We start from the raw sequence: 22,905 nt of genomic DNA, 5'->3' as shown, positions 1-22,905 counted from the left end.
CAACGGGGAAGAGCAAGACCTGGGTCCGAGCTGTTCCGTGCCATCATCTGCGCACTGGTTTCGTGTGAGGCAAGCGAAACGAGACCACCTTTTTTTTTGAGGTCTCGGTCTGCTTGATATAGTGCGGGTCTGAGTCCGATTGTCACTTTCACACCAACGAAAACGACCTGAACTAAGAGCTTTTGGTTCGAATGGACGGTCTGGTGCGCACCAACTACTGTCGGGGTGAAAGAACCTTTAGACCTCAGAAGTTCGTATGCTGCAGCTGTGATAAGTTCCCATGGATTGGTCTAGTGGAGGAGGTCTCAGAAGAATTCACTGACTATAAGATAAAGTTCATGCACTGTCATGGCCCAGCCAAAACCTTCTACTGGCCGTCTAAAGTTGATTCTTGTTGGATACCTGATTCAGACATACACTGTGTGATAAACACTCCTTTGTTGAAATCATCTTCAACAAGAAACTACAGCATTTCGCATCATGACATGTCCAGAAGTTCTAACCACTGTTTGAACTGGCCTGCAGATAAGGAGTAAATATCCTGATTTCATGAAACAAAGACAGTTGTGAAATTTTCAGTGACTTTTGGTACTGTGTGATTGACATTTTTTTCTTAGAGTTTATCAACTTCGACTCTGTGTGTATAAATGTATTAACATATACATTGAATGAATATTTGGCACGTCTTAAGATGGGGGTAAGTCAACTTCTAAGTAAATTTGTATGAAAAGAAAAAAGAAAACCCCTCCAGATGTTTTATATGTTATAGTCGACATATAGGTCACCAATTTTATTGGTGTCGGGGTCAGGCGTGTCCTTTCTTGTCAATTTCAAGGTCAAAATATAGGTCAAAAGGTAATTCATCTCAGAAGTACTCAAATGCAAAAATAAATGAGATTTGGATTCCTTATGATGTCCCCTTTCCAGAGACACCTTAGTTTCTGATATTGGACCAGTGGTTGCTGAGTAAATGCAATTTGAAATTTGGCGACCACGCAAAAAAGTTAAAAAATGAAATTGTGATATCTCCAAAACGGTTGGTCCAATCAAACTAATATTTGAAATTTTGGCTTTTCTGACTGTGATTTACCTATATACCAAGTTTCATCAAAATGTAAGAAACTAGGGTTTAACTCATTGGGTGAACTGAGGGGGACTGACCCTGCAAACGGTGACGTTTAGTAGCAGCTGGTCAATAGAGGGTGCGCACCACACTCCCTAGATAAAAATGTGTAAACTCGTTTTGGATTAGGCTATATATTTCATATTCTGTGTCTGCATATACATATTTTATAATGTTGAATGCGGTCATATCCCTTTATTTGATTCATGTCTTTGCCCCATAGACATGTATGTATATATATATATACACACACACATATATATACATATATATATATATATATATATATATATATATATATATATATATATATATATATATATATATATATATATATATATATTATATATATATATATATATATATATTTTTTTTTTTATACACAGTCTGTCTTTTGCTAATGGAATTCTATGCTCGGGTCACCACAAAACCACCGCTGGAGCACAGGGCACCATTCGTTTCTGGGCTGCATAGGGCTTAAGTTCACATTGAGAGAAAAACTCATCCTAAATATGCAGAATTTATGTATTAAACATGAATGAAACAAAACAACTCCAGGTATGTTTTTGATGAAGAAACAACAATATAACATAGATCAGAAAATAATAATAGTAATATAAGCTCTTTAATGCAGACTCCACATGATTACACATTAAAAGAAAAAAATAATCACAGTTTTATTTTTCTCACATTAATCAATCATAATTTTTATCTTATAAATGATGCAAACTTTTAATCAGTGGCATTACCACAAACACAAAACGCTGTCCAATTTCTTCCTCAAAAGTCTGAGCTCTGCTCCAAACTGCATGTTTGTACTGACAGAGGATTGACCCAAGTGTATTAGTAATGATTAAAATACCAATCTCGATTAAGAAGGTGTCTTTGATTCAGTTTGTTGGAATGATCAGCTCACATATGCTCCTCTCAAACAGGTCGTTCACCTGCTTCTTCAGGTGGTGCATCTGAAACAAGACATGTATAGATATTTACCATAGAAATACTTTTGAACAAGTCAGAGGTTCTACATGTGACGCGACAATCCTGAAAAAAAATTATAAATGTGTTTGGTGACTCCTCAGATGGAGAAGACTTTGTACAGAGCATTAATGAAATCAGCATGAATGAAGCATAATGTAATAGAAAGAAATAAAACAGAATCTAACATTTTTTCTGGTATCCATAGACCTCCACTTCACAGAGGGTCAAATACTTGTCTGTCCCTGGGATGAGCACGTTCACATACTGCCCCTCCACAGCTCCATCCAGTATGAAGGTTTTAGAGCGGCCTGCTGGGATGTGTGAAACTGTAGCCACTCTGAAACAGACAGGTGCATCATTATGTGTGTTATTTATTTATATTTAATCATAATTACATTTGGACACTCAAAGACATGTTGCAGAGCATTAGTCATTCACTCCACACTGGTGGAGGTAACATACACAGCTGCCCTGGGGCAGAGTGACAGAAGCGAGGCTGCCAATCTGTGCCATCGGCCCCTCCCACCATCAGCAACACTCACAGCACATTGATACTAGTGTGGATGAAGTGTTTTAACATCAGCACTAACCAGGCCCAGGCCTGTTTAGCTTTGCAGATCTGAGAAGATCAGGCTTTGAAAAGGTCTGGGGTCATGTGGTACAATCATAGACTGTATAAAATGGACTGAGAGAGTACAACGCTCTCCATAGTGTTTAGCTCCAGCCAAATGAAGTCAATCAAGGCTAGCCATTATAGCTGCTAATTTGTGAGCAACAAGGCACATTAGCTGTCAATCAAACCTGCTGCTAACACGAGCAGGAGCTGACCTCTGGAAAAGAAGGGGCTTGATTGATCTGTTATTAATGTTCACAATACACAATAGTAGAATAAAAACACCAGGATCATACACAGCCACTTAAAACAAACATTTCAAGGTCACAGTGAGAAACCTCATTCTAAGGAGCAACAGTTTGTCAAAAGAATTGAGCCAAACTCTGATAGAATTATTGTGCACCCATGCTCACTTTCTGATTGGAACGCAGTGACTAGTGGACTATCTATGTCCATCTAGCTAGTTTACTGCCTACAGTTAGAATATCCAAAACCCAAGAAACTTACAGTTTATTGCTGTTCCCATTATTGTCCAAGGAGTTGCCCACACGGATCTCAGCACCGTCCAGTCTCTCAGGGCAGCAGTCTTTTCTGTTTGTGATGATGATGGAGGTAACAAAGTATGGGTCTTTCAGGTCCACTCTCCACCAGGGGTTAGTGGTGGTGGCTGTGTGGGAGCATGACTTATGATCGTAGATAGAATTGCGGTTACCATCAATGGCATTGGAAGCAGCTCCGAGCTCATTGTATGTGTCAATCTGGGTCGCTTCTCCGGTAAGAGCCAAATTAACTGAAAATCAACAAAAACAAATGTGGGGATTGCAGAATAAGATTTTCAAAAAAGGGAAACATAAATATAAATGTGAGTAAAAGCAAAAAGCAGAAAAGTGGTAAAGACTTTGTACCTTTAGCATCTGCCTCCCCGTAGACCTCCACTTCACAGAGGGTCAAATACTTGTTAGTTCCTGGTAGAAATACATTGACATAACGTCCTTCAGTAGGTGGACATACAATAAATTTTTCAGAACTGCCTTGTCCGATGTGGGAAATCGTAGCCACTCTGAAAATATATACATACCACAATATTTTTATTGAAGTACCAGTACTGTTACTTGAGTAAACGTTTTCTCACTGTGAGCATGTGACAAAAGCTTGATGTTAACAGTGTGCATATTTGTACATTATTTAATATTTTGTTCTTCCAATTATAAATCAGGGCTGGACTGGTCATCTGGAGCACCAGGAGTTTTCCCGATGAGCTGAGGAACTTTTGAGCCAATCACTGTGAGACCTGATGTACTGTTCCAGTGACCTGCTCTTAGACCAGAGACAGACTGTGCAAAATGCATTTTGGATTCATGTTTTTTAGAATGGATTAAAAGTGAAAGATTTAAGAAAACAGAATCCAACCTATTTTTTTGACGCTTGACACGAGCATAAGCACATATCCCCATCATTTAATTACAGTTAATAATATGAGTTTATTGAAAGCAGCCAAAAGCATTAGGGTTTGTGTAACAAATACCAATAAAGAGCAATAATAACACAACATTTTACACTCATTTTAAATGAGCAAGCTTAACCTAATGATGATAATCAATTAACAAAAAAAGAAAAAAAAAAAAAGAAAATCACTTGTGCAAAGGGGCTGGTCCAGACCAAATTGTTCAGGGTCAATTTCCTCTGTCAGTCCAGCGCTGAAATCAGCTCTTATGTCTCAACAGTTACTCTTTAAGTAAACACTCTTTCCTGAGTAGTAGTTTTCCCAAATACTCTTTTACTCGAGTAATTTATTGAACCATTATTTTGTACTTCTACCTGAGAAATATATATATTTTTAAAGTTACAGGTGTATTATGTCACTTCTCTGGTAGAGGGTCTGTCAAATAATTTTGTCTGTGCAGATGTTATTGCTTTGTTTAAAATGTTCCGCAGTTTGGTATTAAACATTTAATCTTCATGGAAACCAAACAAGACCAAGTTACAGGTCAGATCTGTGGAGAAGCAATCCTCACTCACAGTCAGAATGCCTGTTTTTCTAGGTATTTTTGAGCAATAGAACCATCTGTAATTAAATAAATGTATGTTTAATGTGAATTTGTGGCGACTCTTTCCACCTCTGGATTGTAGTTGTCATGAATACTGACAGTTAAAAAGTCTGTTCAAACTTACAGTTTATTGTTGTTCCCATTATTGTCCAAGGAGTTGCCCACACGGATCTCAGCACCGTCCAGTCTCTCAGGGCAGCAGTCTTTTCTGTTTGTGATGGTGATGGAGGTAACTGTGTACGACTCCTGCAGGTCCACTCTCCACCAGGGGTCAGTGGTGGTGGCTGTGTGGGAGCATGAGTTATGATCGTAGATAGAATTGTGGTTACCATCAATGGCATTGGAAGCAGCTCCGAGCTCATTGTATGTGTCAATCTGGGTCGCTTCTCCGGTAAGAGCCAAATTAACTGAAAATCAACAAAAACAAGTGTGGGGATTGAGGAATAAGATTTTTCAAAAAAGGGAAACATAAATATAAATGTGAGTAAAAGCAAAAAGCAGAAAAGTGGTAAAGACTTTGTACCTTTTGCATCTTGCCTCCCCGTAGACCTCCACTTCACAGAGGGTCAAATACTTGTCAGTTCCTGGTAGAAATACATTGACATAACGTCCTTCAGTAGGTGGACATACAATAAAATTTCCAGAACTGCCTTGTCCGATGTGGGAAATCGTAGCCACTCTGAAAATATATACATACCACAGTATTTTTATTGAAGTACCAGTACTCTTGAGTAAAAATTTTCTCACTCTCATTTTGGCTCTTACAGGAGCAGTGACATTTTGTCAATTTTGTCAAGTGACAAAATGTTAACAGTGAGCATTTTTGTGCATTACTGAATATTTTGTCCTTCCAATTATAAATCAGGGTTGGACTGGCCATCTGGAGCACCGGGAGTTTTCCCGATGGACCGAGGAACTTTTGAGCCAGTCACTGTGAGACCTGATGTAACTGCACTTTAACTAGCCAGAATCACACCCTTTCTGAAAAAAAAAAACAAAAAAACGGCCTGGACCCTGACAACCTGGACAACTTCGAGCCATCTTCAAGCTTCCTCTCCTCTCTAAAACAGAATGTGCCATCATTACTCAACTCCAACAATACCTCCTTAACTTCCAGCTTTTTGAAATATTTTAATCTGGTTTCTGCCCCCATCACAGCACTGAAACAGCCCTCCTAAAGGTCACCAACGACCTCTTCCTCGCCACAGACTCTGGTTCCCTCTCCATTCTCCTCGACCTCAGCGCAGCATTCGACACCATCGACCACACCATCCTCCTCCACCGTCTACAGTCCATGGCATCTCTGGCACTGCACTCTCCTGGTTCTCCTCCTACCTTTCTGACCATCACCACTACATCTCCATAAATAACTCCAAAGCCCACTCCTCCCCCGTCACCACTAGTGTTCCCCAAGGTTCGGTGCTCAGCCCCCTCCTCTTCATCATCTACATGCTTCCTCTCAGCCACACCATTCGCTACCATGGACTAAATTTTCACTGTTACGCCAATGACACTCAAGTTTACATCTCCACCAGATTCATCTCCCCAGTCATTCTCTCCACCATTACAAACTGCCTATCTGACATTAACACCTGGATGGACCACAACTTCCTCAAACTTAACATCAATAAAACAGATAAATAAATAAAACTACTCATCACCGGACCCAAAGCTCTCCTCCCCACTGCTCAGAACATCTCCCTCATCATCGATGGCCACACCGTTACCCACTCTCCCTCAGTACTTGGCATCATCATAGACCCTACCCTTTCATTCAGAGTCCACATTAGCCACATCACTAAAACATGTTTTTTCCACCTTCGCAACATCACCCTTCTCCGCCCCTCCCTCTCTCAGCCCACCGTAGAAATACCCATTCATGCCTTTATCTCCTCCAGACTCAACTACTGCAACAGCCTACTGTACGGTCTCCCCTCCACCCACCTCCAAAAACTGCAGTACATCCAAAACTCTGCTGTCCGCCTCCTCACCCACACCCGCTCCAGAAACCACATCACTCCTGTCCTTAAGCAAATCCACTGGCTCCCTGTACAATACCACATCCAATACAAGGTCCTGTTCATCACCTTACAGTCCCTCCATAACCTCATAACCTGGCCTCTCCATTTCTCACCAACCTCCTCCGTCTGCACTGTCCCACCCACCGCCTCAGATTAGCCCACACCAACCTCCTCACTCCCCTCATCAGGACAAAGCACCGGACCTTGGGGGACCAAGCCTTCGCCGCTGCCGCCCCGTCCCTCTGAAACTCACTCCCACAATCCTTCACTTCAAATCACATCTAAAAGCTCACCTGTTCAAACTGGTATTCCCCCATGATTCCCCCGTTTTCTACAATGTCACTTTTTAAGTGTTTGTAAAGTGTCTTTGAGTGTCCAAAAAAGTGCTATATAAGTTTGATGTATTATTATTATTATTATTATTATTATTATTATTATTATTATTATTATTATTATATACCATTCCTACTCTTACACCAGAGACACACTGTGCACTTGTGCAAAATGCATTTTGGATGCATGTTTTTTAGAAAGGATCAAAAGTGAATGAGGATGGGCACACTGGCCCCGTTAGGTGCACGTATGGAGCAGCATGTTCTGTATGTAGATTTCAGAAAACAGAATCCAATCTATTTTTTGACTCTTGACACGAGCATAAGCACATATCCCATCATTTAATTACAATTAATAATATCAGTTTATTGAAAGCAGCCAAAAGCATTAGGGTTTGTGTAACAAATACCAATCAATAGCAATAATAAAACCAAATTTTACACACATTTTGAATGAGCAAGCTTAACCTAATGATGATAATCAATTAGCAAAAAAAAATAAAAAATCACTTGGGCAAAGGGGCTGGTCCAGACCAAATTGTTCAGGGTCAATTTCCTCTGTCAGTCCAGCGCTGAAATCAGCTCTTACGTCTCAACAGTTACTCTTTAAGTAACCACTCTTTCCTGAGCAGTAGTTTTCCCAAATACTCTTTTACTCAAGTAATTTATTGAACCACTGCTTTGTACTTCTACATGAGAAATATATATTTTTAAGTTAAAGGTGCATTATGTCACTTCTCTGGTAGAGGGTCTTGTCAAATAATTTTCTCTGTGCAGATGTTATTGCTTTGTTGAAATGTTTTGCAGTATTATATTAAACTTTTTTATCTTCATGGAAACGAAACCAGACCAACTAACAGGTCAGATCGGTGGAGTGGCAACCCCACTCACAGTCAGAATGCTTGTTTTTGTAGGTATTTTGAGCAATGGAACCATCTATAATTAAATAAATGTAGAGATGTTTAATGTAAATTTTTGGTGACTCTTTCCACCTCTGGATTTTAGTTGTCATGAATACTGACAATTAAAAAGTCTGTTCAAACTTACAGTTTATTGTTGTTCCCATTATTGTCCAAGGAGTTGCCCACACGGATCTCAGCACCGTCCAGTCTCTCTGGGCAGCAGTCTCCTCTGTTTGTGATGGTGATGGAGGTAACAAAGTGTGGGTCTTTCAGGTCCACTCTCCACCAGGGGTCAGTGGTGGTGGCTGTGTGGGAGCATGAGTTATGTCTGTAGATAGAATTGCGGTTACCATCAATGGCATTGGAAGCAGCTCCGAGCTCATTGTATGTGTCAATCTGGGTCGCTGCACTGGTAAGAGCCAAATTAACTGAAAATCATCAAAAACAAGTGTGGGGATTGAGGAATAAGATTTTTCAAAAAAGGGAAACATAAATATAAATGTGAGTAAAAGCAAAAAGCAGAAAAGTGGTAAAGACTTTGTACCTTTAGCATTTGCCTCCCCGTAGACCTCCACTTCACAGAGGGTCAAATACTTGTCAGTTCCTGGTAGAAATACATTGACATAACGTCCTTCAGTAGGTGGACATACAATAAAATTTTCAGAACCGCCTTGTCTGATGTGGGAAATCGTAGCCACTCTGAAAATATATACATACCACAATATTTTTATTGAAGTACCAGTACTCTTACTTGAGTAAATGTTTTCTCACTGTGAGCAAGAGACAAAAGCTTGATGTTAACAGTGTACATATTTGTATATTATTGAATATTTTGTCCTTCCAATTGTAAATCAAAGCTTGACTGGCCATCTGGAGCACCAGGAGTTTTCCCGATAGGCCGAGGAACTTTTGAGCCAGTCACTGTGAGATCTGATGTACTGTTCCAGTGACACACTGCACACTTGTGCAAAATGCATTTTGGACGTATATGTTTTGTAATGTATTACAAGTGAATGAGAACGGGCACACTGGCCCCTGTCAGCTTTCTCCTGGAGGAAGCCTGAAAAGAGTCTTAAAGAGAGTCTAGGAGAGTCTCTTTATTGGCTCAAGCAGGTACAAGTCTCTGATTCAAGTTGATTACAGGATTCAGCCACAAGGATCTCTTCACGTCACCCCTCCATAGTTACAGCAGAGTAGGTAGCTTTATACTCCACCATCTTGTCAAATATTGACTGACTGTATAACTTGTTTTTGCAGGAAATTCACAGTAATGTTGACTCAGCCTATTATGAATGGCACATATTAAGGGGTTTCAGACCCTCCCCTTTTCTGTCTCGTATACATCCCAAAGTCCAAATACATCATCTCTCTGCCTTGTTGACACATCAGAGTCCAGACATTAACCTTTCTTTATAACACAACATGTCAAGGGATACTGAACAACTTCTATATTGTATGGTGAATTAACATGATTAAAATGAAACATTAAAAACACAGAAAATAATTCTCACACCCAGTTAGGCACACAGATGGAGCAGCATGTTCTGTATGTAGATTTCAGAAAATAGAATCCAAACTATTTTTTGACATTTGACACTAGCATAAGCACATATCCCCATCATTTAATTACAATTAATAATATCAGTTTATTGAAAGCAGCCAAAAGCATTAGGGTTTGTGTAACAAATACCAATCAACAGCAATAATGCCCCCAAATCTTACAAACATTTTAACTGAGCAAGCTTAACTTAATGATAATAATCAATTAGCAAAAAAATAAATACATAAATAAAAAAAAATCACGTGTGCAAAGGGGCTGGTCCAGACCAAAATGTCCAGGGTTAATTTCCTCTGTCAGTCCAGCGCTGAAATCAGCTCTTATGTCTCAACAGTTACTCTTTAAGTAAGCACTCTTTCCTGAGTAGTAGTTTTCCCAAATACTCTTTTACTCGAGTAATTTATTGAACCATTGTTTTGTACTTTCACATGAGGATTTTTTATATATATTTTTTTTAAGTTAAAGGTTGTGAAAGAATTTCTGTGTTATTTTAAATATTATGAATCATTTAAAATCATAATCATTTGTGTGTGTGATAGAAGTGATAATGGGACACATTTTGTGAATAAGGTCATAGACTGGGAGAGCATCAAAAAATAGATCTAAAGACATTGCACGTATAGACCCCAATCGGCAAATGGGAGAGTAAGAACAAACTAATGAAACCATGAAGTAAAAGACACACCTGACTTTGTACCTGATCTCGCCCAGTACATGGAGGAAACATCACTGGCTAGAGACTGCTCAGAGAACAATAACCTGCCGGATCTTCCACTCTCTTCACAGCAGCATCCACCTGTCGGTGTTGGAGCCTTGTTGTTCATCAAAGTGATAAAACGGAAATGCTGGTCCAGTGATCGACAGGAAAGTACCACACCGTGTGTTGCTGACCACTCCCACCACTGTTAAGGTCGAAGGGAGGAGCGGGTGGATCCACCTGAGTCACTGTGAGTCCAGAAACCTCGACGCGTAAGAGAGACGCAGGACCTCGCACTACTAAGCAGCGACGGTGTTCTTACGAGAAGTACGGGCTGGTAACCCCTGCTTCTTGGGCACTGCAACATGGTCAGTCACCTGGTCACGTGAGTGACTGTACAACATCAGCCTGACTATCTGACGCAGCCTTGAATCCAGCCTGCAGAGCCACAGCCTCAGAAAGGGGACAACAAAGAAGTATGGTTACAGTGAAAAATGATGCTCTCCTGAGGGGTTTTGGAAATTTAAAATTAAGAAATTTGCGTTTAGATTCAGGTCTAGGCAACCACACAGACACGCTCATTTATTGCAACGACACGCTCATTTCAATAAAAAAGGGGCAAATAAAGCATACGGCAACACTGGGAGGGGGCTTTAACTTGTAACGAAAGCTTTGATAGCATATCATGGAAAAAAAAAATAAAATGATACTGCATGAGAACACACTCTCACCTTACAGTGAATTCAGATTTTAGGGGGCATGGAAAAATGTCATTTTATCAATTTTTTACATCAATGCTTAGTGGTATAAGTATTTTTTGTGTTATGTTGTATTTTATGTATCCGCTTGCTCCTGATAAAGGTGTTGGACAGAATTGAAGTTTATGTAGCTGAAGGGCATGAATCTGCTTAGAAGTTCTAGTACTCTGAGGTAAAGCATTATCGATAAACAGGAGGGAAATGTGAAAGAATTTCTGTGTTATTTTAAATATTATGAATCATTTAAAATCATAATCATTTGTGTGTGTGATTAAAGTTATCAACAATTGCATTTTTGGGGTTTTCCGTTCTGACAAAAAGCAACATTGGCTTTTTGTTTTTGTCTTGTTTTGTTGTGTTCAAGCTGTATCAGGTGATCTTGCTGATGTGTCGGCTGACTCATTAAGATAATGTACCGGGAGAAACAACGTAATGGTAAACATCATGAGTTTAACATAATGTACTGCACAGGTGTCAAACATAAGGCCCGGGGGCCGGATGCGGCCCTCCAAGACCTTTAATCTGGCCCTCGGCTGATTTTCTACTAAAATATTTTAATTATAGTTTCTATTAAAATATTGGTAATTTTCTGCGGTGCTTAGCATAGTGGCCCCTCCCACCAGAGCAGCATAAATGAAGATTTGCCTCTTTCTTAACACTCTTAAAGGACGATCGTTTTGACCTCATCAGCAAAATGTCAAAAATTAGAGAAGTCGACGCCAAGTGCAGGATTTTCCAAGAAAAATGGACTTATTCCTATTTGCATACAAGTCAATGTTAAAAAATTTAAGAAAAATTGCATTTTTCTTAAAGTTTCAGGTTGTTCATAATATTATAATGTTTTGTAAAAGAAAGAGTTCATCAATTAAAAAAGATTTCTGTAATAGAATTGTGTTTCTCTGCACAAATGTTTGAGCTTATTGTTATTTTTGGGGTTTATATGCCATGAGTTTTCTGATCCGGCCCCTTTGGGATCAAAGTAGGTTGGATACGGCCCCCGGACCAAAATGAGTTTGACACCCCTGATGTACTGTATTGTTATCTGTGAAATGACTTCAATAAAAGCTGCTGTTGGGGAGTAGCTGTCAGAGAGTAGGGTCAGACAGTGTTACAGACAGCTCTCTCTCCTTGCGCAGGTAATACCGTCTCGTTTTGGTGTGTCTTTATTTCATGTAAATTGAGGTCTTAGGGTACAATTCCCTGACAAAGGTGCATTATGTCACTTCTCTGGTAGAGAGTCCGTCAAATAATTTTCTCTGTGCAGATGTTATTGCTTTGTTTGAAATGTTTCGCAGTATGGTATTAAACCTTTTTATCTTCATGGAAACCAAACCAGAGCAAGTTACAGATCAGATCTGTGGAGAGGCAACCCCACTCACAGTCAGAATGCCTGTTTTTCTCTATATTTTTGAGCAATAGAACCATATGTAATTAAATAAATGTAGAGATGTTTAATGTCAATTTTTGGTGACTCTTTCCACCTCTGGATTGTAGTTGTCATGAATACTGACAAGTAAAAAGTCTGTTCAAACTTACAGTTTATTGTTGTTCCCATTATTGTCCAAGGAGTTGCCCACACGGATCTCAGCACCGTCCAGTCTCTCAGGGCAGCAGTCTCCTCTGTTTGTGATGGTGATGGAGGTAACAAAGTGTGGGTTTTTCAGGTCCACTCTCCACCAGGGGTCAGTGGTGGTGGCTGTGTGGGAGCATGAGTTATCATAGTAGATAGAATTGCGGTTACCATCAATGGCATTGGAAGCAGCTCCGAGCTCATTGTATGTGTCAATCTGGGTCGCTGCACCGGTAAGAGCCAAATTAGCTGAAAATCAACAAAAACAAATGTGGGGATTGCAGAATAAGATTTTTCAAAAAAGGGAAACATAAATATAAATGTGAGTAAAAGCAAAAAGCAGAAAAGTGTTAAAGACTTTGTACCATTGGCATCTGCCTCCCCGTAGACCTCCACTTCACAGAGGGTCAAATACTTGTCAGTTCCTGGTAGAAATACATTGACATAACGTCCTTCAGTAGGTGGACATACAATAAAATTTTCAGAACTGCCTTGTCCGATGTGGGAAATCGTAGCCACTCTGAAAATATATACATACCACAATATTTTTATTGAAGTACCAGTACTGTTACTTGAGTAAATGTTTTCTCACTGTGAGCAAGAGACAAAAGATTTATGTTAACAGTGTACATATTTGTACATTATTGAATATTTTGTCCTTTCCACTTATAAATCAAAGCTTGACTGGTCATCTGGAGCACCAGCAGTTTTCCCGATGGACCGAGGAACTTTTGAGCCAATCACTGTGAGACCTGATGTACTGTTCCAGTGACCTGCTCTTACACCAGAGACACACTGTGCAAAATGTATTTTGGACTCATATGTTTTACATGTATTAAAAGTGAGTATGAGTATAAAAGTGTGTATGGAGCAGCATGTTCTGTATGTAGAGTTCAGAAAATAGAATCCAAACTATTTTTTGACACTTGACACGAGCGTAAGCACATATCTCCATCATTTAATTACAATTAATAATATGAGTTTATTGAAAGCAGCCAAAAGCATCAGCATCAATTTTACACTCATTTTAAATGAGCAAGCTTAACATAATGATGATAATCAATTAGCCAAAAAAATAAAAAATAAAAAATCACTTGTGCAAAGGGGCTGGTCCAGACCAAAATGTCCAGGGTCAATTTCCTCTGTCAGTCCAGCGCTGAAATCAGCTCTTATGTCTCAACAGTTACTCTTTAAGTAAACACTCTTTACCGAGTAGTAGTTTTCCCAAATACTCTTTTACTCGAGTAATTTATTGAACCATTGCTTTGTACTTTTACATGAGAAATTTTTATTTTTTTTAAAAATTAAAGGTGCATTATGTCACTTCTCTGGTAGAGGGTCTGTCAAAAATTTTCTCTGTGGAGATGTTATTGCTTTGTTTGAAATGTTTCACAGTTTGGTATTAAACTTTTATATCATCATGGAGACCAAACCAGACCAGTGTTACAAGTCAGATCTGTGGAGAGGCAACCCCACTCACAGTCAGAATGCCTGTTTTTCTAGGTATTTTTGAACAATAGAACCACCTGAAATTAAATAAATGTAGAGATGTTAATGTCAATTTTTGGCTCCTCCTTCCACCTCTCAATTTTAGTTGTCATGTGTGTTGAGAATTAAAAAGTCTGTTCAAACTTACAGTTTATTGTTGTTCCCATTATTGTCCAAGGAGTTGCCCACACGGATCTCAGCACCGTCCAGTCTCTCAGGGCAGCAGTCTCCTCTGTTTGTGACGGTGATGGAGGTAACAAAGTGTGGGTTTTTCAGGTCCACTCTCCACCAGGGGTTAGTGGTGGTGAATGTGTGGGTGCATGAGTTATCATAGTAGATAGAATTGCGGCTGCCATCAATGGCATTAGAAGCAGCCCCGAGCTCATTGTATGTGTCAATCTGGGTCGCTTCTCCGGTAAGAGCCAAATTAACTGAAAATCAACAAAAACAAGTGTGGGGATTGCAGAATAGTTAGGCAAACACACAGAATTTCTCATTCTTACTTATACTAGCAGAAGCTGTTTCCACAATGAGCAAAAACAAAACTGGAAGACTCATAATTTTTCTGTAAAAAATTACATCTATGAATACAATATGGTTCATAGTAAGGCTGTCAAAAGAATTGAAAATCACATACTGATAGATACTAAAACTAATACTGAACTTAAATGGTCATATTTTTATACCTTTCCACTTTCAAGGCACTCAAAGAGTTTACATCAAGGAACCACTCACCCACCCACACACACACAGACCAGTGTACACAGACATTAGGGGTGTGACATGGTGCACCGTGGCATAAGGACACAATGACAGCATTCGTCTGTGGGAACTGGAATCACACCAACAACCCGTATACCAATGATTTGACGTTCTACCAACTGAGCTGCTGTCTCCCCTGTCACCAACTAGATAATTATTTGGCAAGTATTGATAACAAGGTAAAGGTACACTTGGTCAGGACTTTGGCAGGAGAATTTGACCTGTAGGTGTCTTCAACATACAGGCACTTTTGCTGTTACTTAGACTTAGACAAACTTTATTGATTTACAAGGGGAATTATTTGGACACAGTAGTTCACACATCACAATATAATATAATAACAAAAAGCAAATACAGCCCTTGTGTGCAACTACACTGGACCCCACCAATCTCCAATCTCCACTGAACTAAAAGTTTCAGGTAGCTGAATGAAACAAAACACAACTGCAAGTCTGTTTTTGATGTGGAACTATAATTTTTGTATAATGTCTATCACAGAATAAAGACCTGCATAATAATATTTGTAATATTTGAAATGTAGAAGCAGAACTTACCTTAATTTGAGAAGAGAGACAATATACTTCAGATGACACTGCTGCTGCTGCTTCAGGTCAAGAGTCAGTGCCTCTTTTTATTTACACACAAGCTGTGTTTTTATCATCTCTTTCCAGTAAAAACACTCCCTCATGAGTTGCACTGCCAAATGAATCACATCTGCAGAGCTTCTCTGTTCTTGTTATTTTGCAATAATTCCAGCAAATGCCTGTTCAGCCAATTTAAAACTCACTGATGACACATTTGCTTATTTACCATAGATTACTGTACTCTATACTTTTACTGTACTCTATACTCTTTTTTTATTTTTATTTAAAAAAAAAAAAAAAATATAATATATATATATATATATATATATATATATATATATATATATATATATATAAAGCAAAATAATAGGCTGTCTTTGCCCTTCCCACCCCCAACCAAAGATCACTATACTTTATATAGATTCTATAGTAAAGAAAAGAGGCAAGCGCTCTGTCTGTGCCAAATAGTTTTCCAGTGCTTCAACAGGACACATGGACTTGATTTGTTTAGTCACAGGTGCATACACACACTGGAGAGTTACTTGGTAAATGCATTAAGTTCACGTGTGCACCAAATATGTAATAATAGCCAAAGGTTTCTCGCTGAGGAAACAGGCAACAGTTAAACTGAATAACAATTTAGAGAGAAAATAAAAAGCATGATGCTTTGTAAAAGACATGTTTGGGAGTGGCACCTCAAAATGTCGTCCTCTCTGTTTTCTTCTGCATGTTCCCTTTCTCAAACTCTGTTCAAACAGCTCCCAGAGGAGGAAATGTTGCTCCACTTTATGTGGCTGTTCTCTCCACCAGATGTGCTCAACTGTGTGACGTGGATATGAATGACGTCGTACTGATATAAACCCACACAGGTGATCAGTAGATTTGGTCAGACTACATATGAAAAGCCTATCGTATTTTTACTGTAATATTTTACTTAATAACATATTTCATAATATTTAAAACCATATCTGTTGCTATCCTAGTGTACCTAACTGCATCTCTGCCCTGACATGAACTGAGCTGTGTTTCACCAAGTATCTGCACACCGAAGGAGGACATAACCAGTGAGCAGTGTATCAGCAATAAACCAACACTTTTTTTTTTTTTTAACAAGAGTCCCTTGTTCTTGTTAAGGTTTAAATTCAAATTAAACTACAGAAAACTATTTTTGGTCACGGTTATTATACCGTGGGAATTTTCATACCGTCTCATTCCTACTTTGTTTGGGAGCGTGCCTATGTTCCCACAGCTCTATGTTGCCTCTTTTCTAAGTGTTTTTTTTTTTTTTTTTCCCCCCAAAATTAGGTCCTATGTTCCCACATTTCCATTATCAGTTTGCATCAGAATTTATCCCTATTTCTCCCAAGTTGGTCGTCACACCTGACCTCTTCTCCAGCAGCAGTTGACAACAGATGTACTGTAGAGGTTATGGTATGGAGAAAAATCTTAGAAATAAGAAAAATCTTAGAAATAAGGGAGCATAGGGCTGACCTCCGTTGTCGTTAACTTTGTTTTGCTGCAGTAGTTTTTCTTACTGATCATTTTGACTGGTTAACAGTTGTACTTTATCCATTAGCCTTAAAGGTCCTATATAACACAAAATTGACTCTTGCACATTTTTAGTCATGTTAGAATATTGTCAAATCCTCAGAAACATACCGGGAGTTGTGTTTTATTTCCCTCAGTCTGTTTACATCTCCAAAGCTCTAAATGCTCTGTTCCACCTTGTGTTGTCATTGACAAGTTAGCAGCTACTTTTTACCTTTTGTCTAGTAAAGCCTAAATTATATCTGCTTAAATATTTTTGTGTGAATGAAAAAAAGAACAGCTCTGGGTATGTTTTTGATGAAGAAACAACATTAGAACAGATCAGACAATAGCACAATATGAGTGTTACGGGCCTCAGCCCTTTGGTGTTTATTATTAATGCTCCTGTTGTTCTCTATTTTCTTTCTTTCTTTTTTTCAGACAGACACAAACACAAATGAAAGAAACAGATAAACAGGAGATGCAGTTATTTAAAGGCAGTTTGGAACAGGTGAGTTTTCAGGACTTTTCTTGGAGATCTTAGCACGAGTGCTGGCACTAAGGAGGGGGCGTGTCCAGGAGGGGCTGTACTTTGCTGCTGGAGGCTGGAGTGGGACAGTACAAATACATATATGGTGACGGCATCTGAACCAATCTGTGACATTTAAAAGCACTACCAGTGTGGGTAATGTCTGCAATCTTTGCCTCATTATCAGGCAGCAAAGTGGAGTGTGGGAAATAAGTAAATATGAGCACAATAAAACAGCTCTGGAGCCCCAGGGTGCAAGTACACACCAGCAGAGGCACCAGGAATATAGAAGTTTGTATGGGCCATGACAGAACTGAACTGAGACAGAACTGGGTTTGTGTTTGTGTTACGAACACTCTGCGCACATGTGTGCCCCTCTCACACACGCACCACTGTAAGCCCGTGCACACGCACACACATCAACCTTTTATAGTTTTCTCTGTGTTCGTTAAGACCAGTGTCTCTCATGTGCTCCCCATCCCACAGCAGACCTGTTGCTCTCCTGTACCTGCTCCCGCCTGTCCCGGCAGTCCACTACCACAGACTCACCTGAGGTATTCTGGTAATTCACTGAACGCACCACACTGCTCCACCTGATGTTCAGGCACGGCACACCTCATGTGTAGAGCTCCACACCACACACTTGCACTAAGTGCTAAGATTGAGGGCAAGATCGGGCCTTGAGTGTGGATGAGTCTCTGATGGGTTTGGGCAGGGAGTTCCAGAGGGTGAGAAGGCCCTGTCCCCTTTGGTCTTGCGTGAAGTCCTGCTCAGGTGAGACAGGAGGTTGGGTGCAGTGGTGGTGGAGCTTAGAGAGGTAGGTGGGGGCCAGGATATGGAGGGACTTGTACACAAAGATGCAATTACAACTTCTGGTGTAGTTACCGACACTGGGCTCGCCGACTGACTGATAAAACCCATTGAAGTACTGTATTTTTTGGGCTATAAGTTGCACTTTTTTCATGGTTTGGGTGGTCCTGCAACTTGGATGGTCCTGCGATACTCTGGTGCGACTTAATATATTAAAATTTTCACTCTTGACAACTGTGAGAGGGCACTGGCTTGTGTCACTCTGACGCTCGGTGTGTAAAGACAAAAATAAATGTGTTACAGTTGCATCCAGTGCTTCATTAAACCAAAGCCTCGCTCCTGTGCTTCTTCCGAGGGAAAAGTTTTCTCTCAGGTCCGATCATTATTTCATCCTCTCTGTGTTAGGTCACAGCCACAGACTGAGCTAAAGAAGTCTATGATTGTGGAGTACACTGCACCGGGAACGTGGCCGCGCTCGTGCACAAGTTTCAGATGTATAATATTGTGGAGAATAATGAGTGGAATAAACAGCCCCTCTCTGTGTTTTGGTGAACGTCTGCTTAAATGCACAAAACTGAATGTAATTATTTTATATACGTGGATTTCCTGATGATTTCCCAATCAAACACTTCCTCAAACTTTCTTCACTTCTTCTCCTCTCCACGAGTGTCACTTTTTCCGTGTCTCCAGACTTTGCGTAGACCTTACAGGAGGCCCCAAGCTGCCAAGCAAGGACTTAGGACGACTTTCATAAATCCTGCGGTTGGTGTAAAGAGCGCCTACGCAAGGATTTGTGCATAAATGAGCTTTATAAATGATGCACCAGATCTGTGGAGAGGCAACCCCACTCACAGTCAGAATGCCGACATCCCTTCATTACAACATGCCACTAATTAGACGTGCTGGTATTCCAACACATCATATGTGTGTTTTGATTGGTTAATTAATTAGTCTATATGGTGTTCTCCGCAGATCGCCTACATGACAAAATGCATGAAACACAAAGGACCCATGCAGCCTCCTTTTTAGATTCTATATTTTCCTGAAGGCTGGGCTATGCTCTTTTTTTAAATGCATGTATGTTTCCCACAGCTATAAGTTAGGACATTTTCCCACTGTCTGATATCCTCAGTGGCCGAAGTATTCCCTAATCAAGTGCTTAGCACCCGCCCAAGCATCTTATGACATCTGGGAGCACTCAGTTTAATAGGCTGTCACACTGTTTCCCAAAGACTGGGTCGTGACAGTCTCGAGACTTTAGCTGCTGAAACAGTTCAGAGACATGACAAGACAAGACACGATCACTCAGTCAACAATAAAATATCCTCATTAATGTTAAATAATGGTCAAATCCACCTTTATTTTGTGATTTACAAATAATGTATATTGATTTGGGTCACCAAGGATTGTGACTTTTAAAATGTGGGTCCCCAGGAAAAAAAAAAAAAAAAACTGAACACTGGGCTATCACATTAACATCATGTCAGAAAAGCAAAATATCTGAGAAATAGTAAAGTTCCGCTACTCCAACAATGAAAAAAAAAAAAAAAAGTTGAAGTAGTGGGACACTTGAAAAATAATCTTTATTCTGCTAGTCCGACAGTTAGACGTCAATGTCTAAATAGCGGCATGTCGGAATAGCAGCGTGTAACCTAATGTCATACTGTGGAACATTCACACAGCTTCACTAGAATCATTTGGATAATTTCAACCCTGGAATTGCCCATCTCTACTGAACCAAATCTAAAAGACAGCTCTTAACTTGGAAACCACCACAAAATGGAACACTACATTTTGAGCTTTGGAGATGTAGACAGAGTGACTAATAATACAGGATTACTCAAACATGTGAATCAAACAAATCACAACTCCAGGTATGTTTCTGAGGAGGGAACAACATACTAACATGGCTTAAACGTGGCTTAACAAGAGTCAGTTTTGTGTAAAGTCGGACCTTTTAAATAGTCATTGTTTCTTTTACCTGCATTCTCTGTTACACATGAATTAGCTGTAGCTGTATGTTAGATTTGTAAAAATATTTCATACTTACCCATTAGAATGAAAATGTTTACACCGTCCATAATGAAATACATAAGGAAATAGAGCCGATAAAAGCCTTCTTAAGTAGTCTGACCAACTCGAAGATCACTCTCTCATAATTCTTCTCTCTGTGAGGTAGAAAGTAGCTCATTTGCCTGCATAAGTCAATGACTCATAAGATGAAAAACATATGAAAATCTGAGTGAAATCAGATGTTACTGTAAAGCTACAGTGTGACAGGGTAGTGCGACAGAAGTAGGTGCATACCTGCAGTTGTGTTTTGTTTCATTTACACATGTTTGAGTGTAAATGAGTAACCCTTTATTATTAGTCTGTCTACATCTCCAAAACTCAAAATGCTCCGTTCCAACTTGTGATGTTATGAAGCGTTTTTCAAATTTTGGGTATGGAAACAACATTATAAAATAGAGCAGAAAATAGTTTAAAAACTGCTGAAAGCCATCTTCAGAACTGTCCCCAATACACATCCTACTGCATTGTCTTTAAAAAGAACCCAAGAAGTGAGAGTTCCTGTGAGGTGAATGTTTTATGTTGGAGCTATTGGAGTTGGAGTTATTTCCAGATATGACTCCTAGTAGGTGTGGTATGGGTGCTGGAGCCTTGCCCTTTGTAAATATGGGCCGTTGACCGTATTGCCTTGTTCAACTTCTTGCTTCTTCACCTGATGATGACTCTTATTAACCAACTTGTGTCATTTAATGGACAATCTCGTAGATCCAATCTTACATTTCATCTTGTCTTGTGGAATTTGTGTCTCGTCCCACCCTTGGTTCCCCTCGGTTCTGGTGTCCCATGAGAGAATTGCCTCAAAAAGAAAACCCATAAACAATACATTTGTAAAGGCAAACACAGGTATGACATCCTTGTGTCACTGACTCATTTGATAAAAAAAAACACAAAAAAACAAAGAAAAGATAAATGATAAATAATATGATAAAAGTAGGAAAATATCAGGTTCACAAATGTTGAACCTGGTATTTTCAATTAGTGACTAAAACTTTATAAGCTTTATATTACAGTGAAATCATCAGCGATACAAGTTTGTGAAACACACACCAACAAGAAACAAAACACCCACCCCTCCTGCAAATATACTGCAGGTTTTTACATACTGTGCAAAGAAATCTGCAAAGAGAAGGAAGTTATGCAAATATATGCAATTATTTTACAGGCTGTTCCCATCAACCTGGATCATTACATTTCCCAGAATGCAGCAGTTGCCCTTGGTTACAGGTGTTGAGGACAGAACCAGGATGATGGTGCTCTTTTTTATCCATCATTTCTTACATGCACAATAACAAATCACTCAGTTCTCATATGTACGCTGAACACAGATATTCGTGTGTGCAAATATGTTCTGCCTTTGCATCCTTTCTAAATATTTGTTTAAACAATGAAAGATAAGCAACAGTACAGTGCAGGGGTCAAAGGAGCAGTCCCTCAAACAGGTCTTACTACTTTATGTGTTTTTTAATGGACAGCCTGAACCTCACGCTCTGACAAAACTTCACAAAGACGAGTGGATCTGTAGCTGTGTTCTGTCTTCCCTTCAGTTTGGAGTGACCGACAGGAGGATTAACCAATCAGAAAAAACACAGGGTTTGTTCATGTAAAACAAACATGGCGGCTTATGCCTAAAAAAGGGAAAAAACACAAAACACTGAGAGACAGTGCGTATATTTTTACAAAATCAACAATCAATGCTCCAAACTCTTATTTATTTGTGGTAAAAGAACTTTACAGTTTTAAATGATATAATAATAAAAAGGTGGAGGTACAAGTATGTTCTCATTGGCTTTTTTGTTCAGTATGACACGGAGGATGCATGTACCTTATTTCGTTTGTACTTGAAACTCATTTTTTTCCACTCCCAGACTTCAAATGAACACATTTTTAACCAGACTTGAATGATTTGTCAAATGAACTTTTCATGAATGTTCAAGGGTTTAATAAAGATCGTTACACATTATATTTTATTAAAAATAAAACTAAGAATGAATACACAAGTCTACCACATAGATTTTTAGGATTTAAAAAAAAGTACAGGGCTCAAATCATATATCAGATTTACTTAGCATTTTTCTGGACACTCACTCCTCACTCAGTGGTGGAAATAAACTATTGTAGCTACATTTCATTTTCATTTGAATACAAGACGAGAGGAAAACATTTGAAAATGTTTAGTGTTTATTTTCATAATTTGCCTAGGGGACACTCCTACTTCACTGTATGTAGTGTTTAAGTCTCACTATAGATCATTTTGTTACTACCCTTTTAACCTTAACCAGAAAAGAAGAACCATGTACATTTTTTTACTGCTTACAGGTCTGTATAAATATTTATTTTTTACTATCACAGAGTTTTTGGAAGGATCCTATGAAGAGTGAAAGCTGAATTAAGTTAATTTATGAATTATATCAGTAAAAAATAACAAAGATGAATTGAAATTTTTTGCATTTATACCTTTTCGTTCCTCATCTGATAAACTGTGAAGGGTTCAGAAACAGCTTCAGTTTGATTCGGGGCTTATTTTAATCAGGG

The 22,905-nt window shown here is 39.1% G+C and overlaps 1 protein-coding gene across 1 annotated transcript; it reads right to left on the bottom strand.

Moving 5' to 3' along the window:
- Positions 1-1,726: 1,726 nt before the first annotated feature.
- On the bottom strand, positions 1,727-15,531 carry LOC129411884 (uncharacterized). The gene is made up of 11 exons (XM_055164165.1): positions 15,408-15,531; positions 14,595-14,656; positions 14,240-14,522; positions 12,969-13,123; positions 12,570-12,852; positions 8,565-8,719; positions 4,890-5,172; positions 3,623-3,777; positions 3,225-3,507; positions 2,290-2,441; positions 1,727-2,088 (listed from the first exon to the last, which is right to left on the bottom strand). The coding sequence occupies exons 2-11, from the start codon at positions 14,647-14,649 to the stop codon at positions 2,051-2,053; spliced, it is 1,842 nt and encodes a 613-aa protein (XP_055020140.1). The 5' UTR covers positions 14,650-14,656; positions 15,408-15,531; the 3' UTR covers positions 1,727-2,050.
- Between the last annotated feature and the right edge of the window lie 7,374 nt (positions 15,532-22,905).

This window comes from Boleophthalmus pectinirostris, unplaced genomic scaffold (genome assembly GCF_026225935.1).
Source record: "Boleophthalmus pectinirostris isolate CB_2022bp ecotype Guang Dong unplaced genomic scaffold, ASM2622593v1 HiC_scaffold_6, whole genome shotgun sequence".
In the NCBI taxonomy this organism is placed as follows: Eukaryota; Metazoa; Chordata; class Actinopteri; order Gobiiformes; family Gobiidae; genus Boleophthalmus; species Boleophthalmus pectinirostris.
Note: the sequence above shows the minus strand (reverse complement) of the source record. Positions and strands in the feature narration are given on the sequence as shown.

Excerpts from the sequence above, each read along its gene's own strand:
- LOC129411884 (XM_055164165.1), bottom strand. The coding sequence starts at position 14,649 with ATGAGTCTTCCAGTTTTGTTTTTGCTCATTGTGGAAACAGCTTCTGCT. Across the intron at positions 3,778-4,889 it reads AATGGGAACAACAATAAACT|AGTGGCTACGATTTCCCACA; the intron begins GTAAGTTTGAAC and ends ATATATTTTCAG. Across the intron at positions 3,508-3,622 it reads CGGGGAGGCAGATGCTAAAG|TTAATTTGGCTCTTACCGGA; the intron begins GTACAAAGTCTT and ends GTTGATTTTCAG.